The sequence below is a fragment of the Sinocyclocheilus rhinocerous genome, unplaced genomic scaffold, assembly GCF_001515625.1.
Source record: "Sinocyclocheilus rhinocerous isolate Xijiao unplaced genomic scaffold, SAMN03320098_v1.1 scaffold1728, whole genome shotgun sequence".
In the NCBI taxonomy this organism is placed as follows: Eukaryota; Metazoa; Chordata; class Actinopteri; order Cypriniformes; family Cyprinidae; genus Sinocyclocheilus; species Sinocyclocheilus rhinocerous.
In genome coordinates this window covers 80,378-87,165 of record NW_015630992.1, presented here as the reverse complement: position 1 = coordinate 87,165, position 6,788 = coordinate 80,378, and the positions used below count along the sequence as shown (strand labels likewise).

The 6,788-nt window shown below is 36.7% G+C and overlaps 1 protein-coding gene across 4 annotated transcripts in view; it reads right to left on the bottom strand.

Annotated features, from left to right (window-relative positions):
• The window catches only part of LOC107740922 (tetraspanin-5-like), a 24,347-nt gene extending 18,046 nt beyond the window's left edge, over nt 1-6,301 (bottom strand). For all 4 annotated transcript variants that reach the window (XR_001640133.1, XM_016553475.1, XM_016553476.1 and 1 more), the window contains exons 1-2: nt 5,936-6,301; nt 183-233 (exon numbers count right to left, since the gene is read on the bottom strand). Coding sequence is in view for 3 of the 4 variants with exons in the window: in XM_016553475.1 (XP_016408961.1) it covers nt 183-233; nt 5,936-6,019 (135 nt within the window). In the remaining variant the exon portion in view is untranslated. The remainder of the gene's footprint in view (nt 1-182; nt 234-5,935) is intronic.
• Between the last annotated feature and the right edge of the window lie 487 nt (nt 6,302-6,788).

Here is a 6,788-nt window from a genome sequence, read left to right as displayed (position 1 = left end):
GTTGGGATGTTTTGAACCCAACCGCTGGGTCAAAACAACCCAATAGCTGGGTTTGTCCCTTTTTAACCCAGCGCTGGGTTATATTTAACTCAGCATTTTTTTAGAGTGTAGAATTTACATATTCAAGTATCAAATAAAGCTGAATTGTATGGATTATGCATTAGATCCTGTTTTTTTCTCACCTTCTCACTCCATGCCCATAATCCGATTCCAAGGAAAGCCACCCCAAGCAACTATAAAACAAGACAGATATGGCATTAATTCATAGAGACGTGATATACATTTTTAAGATAGCAAAGAAGATTAAGAAGTTTTAAAAGGTCATAAAACACATTTTTTTTAGATACATTTACAGTATGTATGCATTGCACATTGTTGAAAGATCCTCTGCAGTGAATGGGTGCCGTCAGAATGAGAGTCCAAACAGCTGATAAAAACATCACAATAATCCACAAGTGATCCACACCACTCCAGTTCATCAGTTAACATCTTGTGTGAAAAGATGCATGTTTGTAAGAAACAAATCCATTAAGACGTTTTTAACTTCCAACCAAAATACAAGTTTATAATCCATAATAACGCTTCCTCCAGTGAAAAAGTGCATCCTCTGTTGTCCTCTCACATCAAAATCCACCCATATATTTGTTTAAAACATAGAACTGTTCTGGACTGTTTTCTCTTGTAAACGGTGTTTGATCGGTTCATATTTCTCTCCTGATTCAGACGAGACGACTGAAGAAAGTGATATTATGGATAGAGGACTTGTATTTTAGCTGGAAGTATTTTAGTATCTTAATGATGGATTTGTTTCTTATAAACATGCAGCTTTTTACTTCACAAGATGTTAACTGATGGACTGGAGTGGTGTGGATTACTTGTGGATTATTGTGATGTTTTTATCAGCTGTTTGGACTCTCATTCTGACGGCACCCATTCACTGCAGAGCATCCATTGGTGAGCAAGTGATGCAATGCTACATTTCTCCAAATCTGATGAAGAAACAAACTCTTCAACATCTTTGATGATCTGAGGGCGAGTACATTTTCAGCAGATTTTCATTTTTAGGTGAACTATTCCTTTAAGATCAAAATAAAGAAAACGAGAAGTGGGTGGAAACTCGTGGACCTGAACATCAGGTATGCCATTCTGCATACTCATTATTGCTTTCAAATATGACCACTGTGTTTCAGTGGGGTCAAGACCTTGAGTCAGATCACCCTGTATATCACAAGCCATCAGAGACTTGGGAAACCTCCAGAATTTCATTCACTGTTCAATAAAACATTCACAGCTACATTTCGACAAGTCGTTGCAGTCTAAACGGCCCTGTTTGTCCCTCATAACGCTCCATCTTTTCATCATCAGAGCGCTCACTGTGCACAAGACTATGCCTCACACAAGGGTTTCTGTGTACATGAATTATGCAAGACAACAGTACAGTGATTGTGGGTGCAGGGTCTCTCTCATACAGTAGTTTTTACTAAAAAATGACCTCTAACTCGGACACTGTACAATCTGTCCTGTATTTAGACTTAACACACTGGAAAAAACAGACGTGGGATTTACTTTCGCTTTCACTCAGAAATTGTTGGTACATTCCACAAATAATTACAAAGAAATGGCAAGCAGCATTTGAATTAGATGAAATTTAATAGAAAGACTGAAATAGTATTTTCTTGCAAAACATACTCCAATAAGCTTTGTTTTATTTACAACTTTTAAAAAAATCATCTTTTTTAACAGTGTAATAATTAATACGAGTAGGCCTATATAGTCTCTCTCTCTCTCTCTCTCCAGCAGGGATATAGTGTGCATGAGAGATATGTTTGTTAGGTTAGGTTTGAACCATTGCCTATGTGCATCAAAACAGGCTGGTTACTGTGTAAAGTAGTGTTGTCAAAAGACCCGGTACTTCGGTACCAAGTCGGTACTAAAAAAATGAAAACGTTACGGTACCAGGATTTTTTAAGTACCGGTGGTACCGAGTACCCGGTCAACCCGGTTCTTGATGCGCTGTCCGAAAGGTGCGCAGATGCGCTCTCTTCATAAAAGCACTGAGACAAAGCATGCGTGCAGCGCGTGCATAACAGTCCGAGTGAAGGCTGTACCAGTGGTCAATAAGAATAAAGTGCAGATATGCTGTTCTAAATGGACGTCGGGAACTGGATATTGTTAGACCGCCAGCTCCCGTTCAAATTACACCAGAGTTACCGACCGCTACCGCGTTTTATTCGGGAATTTAATCCCGCGGCGCAAAAAATCTGGTCGGGAGAGCTGCGGGAATGCAGACCTCTAACTCCTATCTCTCCCACTCCAACAGCGCTTGGATTAAATGAAAGTATAGTCAAATTTTTTAATTAGCATGTTTTTGTGTTTTGCTTTGGTACCGAAATTGGTACCGAGAACCGTGGATTTTCACTGGTATTGGTACCGAATACTGAAATTTTGGTACCGTGACAACACTAGTGTAAAGCCTCTTATCAGCACCATCAGTGGTTAGCCTATCTATGTTCTATATACATGTTATAGATCTTATTGCATACGTTTAAACACCCACATCTCAAAATCAACCAATGTACAAAACCCAAGTTCCCACACTACTTCTTGTTCGTATCCATTACACTTGGATGCATGTCACAATATGGAAGAACAGATCTCTCGCTACTTCGGTTTCATCACAACTAGTTTTTTTTTGTACATTTAAGGAATTTTTAAATATAAAAAGTGGTTGCTAATAGAGGGAGACCTTGAGAGCGAGGCGTGAAGGACAATTTCGTTTCTTGGGCTTGATTACAAAAACAGACAGAAGTTGTGTGGAGCACAAAGGCTCCATTCATTCCCATTCAACTTTGCACGGCACAATGGAGCGAACCGGAAAACATGCAGATTTTTCAGCATCACAGGGAGTTGTTCGTGATATTAAAGCTGCACACACACCCATTTCTCTATGTCTCTGTGGACTGATACATGGATAAATGCATATTCCTTCTTGGCTGTTTGCATGTGTTTATTAAGCTTTCTAAACTCAAGTAGTCTGAAAGGTAGGGCATCAGCATCAGATTCAATCAGGGCATGGAAAGACACTAAAGAGAATTAAATGGATTCACATATATTCCCCGAGCAAACATGCAATATTATGATCATTTTCATAACAGCCAGCTGCTCCATTAAAGCTTAAGCATAATGGCTACCCCACACTCCATATTACAGTAGACAGAGAATTATATAAGATTACTTATATTATATAAATTATATTATTAATAATATAAGACTGTATGCAATGTATGGCTAATAGTTACATGCAGACAAAATAATATGTGCATTATTTTTAATATTTGCATTTATTTGATATATAATTATTTATTTTTTAATGTAGTTTATTACTGAATTGAAGCTGAATTGAAGTAATCCAGTCTTCAGAAATCATTGTAACATGCAGATTTGCTGCTCAAGAAATATTTCTTACTAATGTTGAAAACAGTTTTTGCTGCTTAATATTTTTATGATACACTACCATTCAAAAGTTTGGGATAAGTAAGATTTCATAAACAAAAATGGCACTTTTATTTAGCAAGTACACATTATATAGATCAAAAGTGACAGTAAAGACATTTATAATGTTACAATTTCTATTTCAAATAAATGCTGTTCCTTTGAACTTTACATTCATCAAAGAATCCTGAAACTTTCAAATCTTTTAACATCGCTACTAGCCTTTTTTTTTTTTTTTACAAAGAATCCTTTTTTTAACATCGACATAATAAGAACCATTATTAATAATTGAGCACCAATAATAACTGATAATATGAGCAGCAAATCAGCATATTATACTGATTTCTGAAGGATCATGTGACACTGAAGACTGGAGTAACGATGCTGAAAATGCAGCTTTGATCACAGGAAAAAAAATACATTTTAAAATATATTCAAATAGAAAACAGTTATTTTAAATTATAATAATATGTCACAATTTTACTGTATTTTTGATCAAATAAATGCAGCCTTGGTGAGCACTAGACTTTTTTTTTTCTTTTTTTTTACTTAATATAAATTCATAATGTTATTTTGCCTCATTCACAAGAGTTAAGCAAAACACAGCCTTTTTAGTTAGATATATTCTTGTTCACCATCTGGCATCATGAAAAGCATACTCTTGAAGGAAATGAAATGGCATAAACCTCAATTAAAATATTCCGTAGGTTAGCCAGAAAAATGTCACGCAGAAACAAAGGAGTGCTAATGAAGCCTGACTCACTTTCAATTTGCAAATGTATTCTGAGAGAGGAGAGCTATATTTTTGAGGTGTTACATGCTCCCATGCCAAAATAAAACTATTGCTTTAGTTGATTTTATTTCTGTAATACACAACTAGTCTGTTATTCTTATATAGGCTATGCTATTTGCAAACATGTTTATACAACATCTAAAATGCTTCTGGTACACAATTAAAAGAGACATTTTAATTTATGCATCTATGAATACATCGATTTGGGGGGTTTGTTTACCGCTTTATCCGAGCACCTTAAGGGGTGTCATTAATGTCAGCTATACAAGAATATTGAGCACTGCCCTCTGACTGTAAATAGTCCAGCTGCTTTCTGATATGTAAGAGAAATTACATTTTCCATTATGTGTCATGTTTCAGTAAAATACTTTGTGTGCAAGCTGTGTCACAAAACCCCCCAATGTTAACCCAAATAAAGAATGTGAAAAAAGACAAAAAGCATAACTTGGGTGAAATCATAACAAGAAATGATGACCTCATCATCCAGTTATAGTGTAATATGTCATGGCGAGTCTTCCTGAAAATATTAAGTAAAATATGCAAATGCCTGTCTATTTAATCTAGTCTAGTCTAAAATGACAACAGCAAGAAACACAATGAATTCGTCCTTTAAGAAGTTGTCAGCATTATTTTTAAGGGATAAATGAGTTCAACCAAACCAGTAACAATGAATAGTGTATTATGGGAAATATCAGCCTTTTTGGCAATACGTGACATGGACAATACTCTATTCAAAACTGGTTTCACAATCACTTTGTTTGAAATTTAAAAGAACTGTCTTACTTTTAAGATATTTATTTGTCTTTGTAACTAATATAATGTTTGTCTTTGTTGCGAAACATCACACCACATTGACTTTAAACAATTTTCAGGCTGCAAAGCAACAAAATGTGATTACTTTAAAGGGGGGAAATTCTTATTTTGTTTGGGTGGGGATTTGGGTATGGCATAATAAATATTTCTGAACAACTGTATCTGAAATAGCTGGGTTTGTCCCTTTTTAATCCAGCATTTTTTAGAGTGTAGTGTTACACCTTACCATGATAAAAAAGGTATGTATAACAACATCACTCTTTGTACTTGATATTATTTTCAACATTTTAGGGATACACTGTATATTTCAAAACTATAATTTGAAGCAGACAGACATGGGAATGTTATATCAAAGGTTTCGACACCAACTTACAGACCCTCCCGGGTCTTTCAGTAGGCTTCCTGCATTTTTTATAGTCACAATGTAATCTCTAGTCAACTCAGTTATTGTATTCAATCCAGGACACACACAGGATGCATGTGTCCCTCCATACAGTGAGCTCGATGCATTGCTTCAGAGAGAAAGCCGATTATCTGTAGTACGCACTTGACTCGGCGGCTGTCATGAACATCTGAGATAAAGGCTTGGTGGAAGATCGCAATGAAATGAGTTTATATTAACACAAACACAAGGCCGGAGGCTTCTGCTCCCCGCTCAACGTAGAGACAAATTGTGCCTGTCTTGTGCAGCATATACCGGCTTGTTTCAAACAAACGAACAAAAGAGCTGAATCGACAGGCGTGCGCATATATCACACTCACATTCACAAGCAATGACAGAAAGAAACACCGATGCATTAGAAACAAAGCCACGGTGCTACAAACGCAATCTCTTACCCAAAATATGATGTTAAATCCAAATATGAAATATTTGATGCAGCAGCTGACTTCTTGACCCTTGTAATGCTTTCCTGACATCATTTGGCTCGTTTTCTCCAGAAACAAACTAACGTTACTGGGTCACACAAAAGGCGAAGCAGGTTCAGTTTATTATTCCGTTCTTAGGACATCGATGTCAAACTGTCCCAGCAATGTCATTATCCGCATAAAAGAAACATAATGCTGACCAGCTTCAACAGCGCCTAAATCAAGTAGAAGGCTGACTGTCATTTAGAAACAACCCCGCTGACTTTAACCCAATGTATCTCGAAATAACAGCCGTAATTAGTTCACGTCGCTCTTTTTTTCACTTGACATGGCTGCTTTTGATTGACAGCTCTGGTAACCAATCAGCTGCTGCGCCGAGTCGCCTCCCCTCACAGGCACGCCAGAGTTGCCAAGTCCGCGTATTATACGCGATTTTGGACTTCTTTTTTTGTAAAGTTGCGTGAAAAAATCCCGGGTCGCGGTTTTTTGGGTTTATTAAAAAAAATATGGTTGCTTGTTAGGAAAACCTGACAAGCAACTTCGTTTCTTTTCATTTATGTTCACTGTATTCTCCAATGCATTGATTGACAATCTGTCTGCTCACAGTTAATAGCCAATCAGTGCAAAAACATAAGTGCTGTAGCGTAATTTGTCAAATATTCCGCCCCCTCCGCACGCGCCTTCTTCAATGAGGGATTGAAGAAAAATCACGTTCAAAAAGAAGGCGCGTGACGCCGTAATCCTTTTTCCTTTATAAAGTAGCCTAGTTTTTTATTTTTACAATGTTTTTGTAATGTATTAATTATCACGGGCTGTAAAAAAA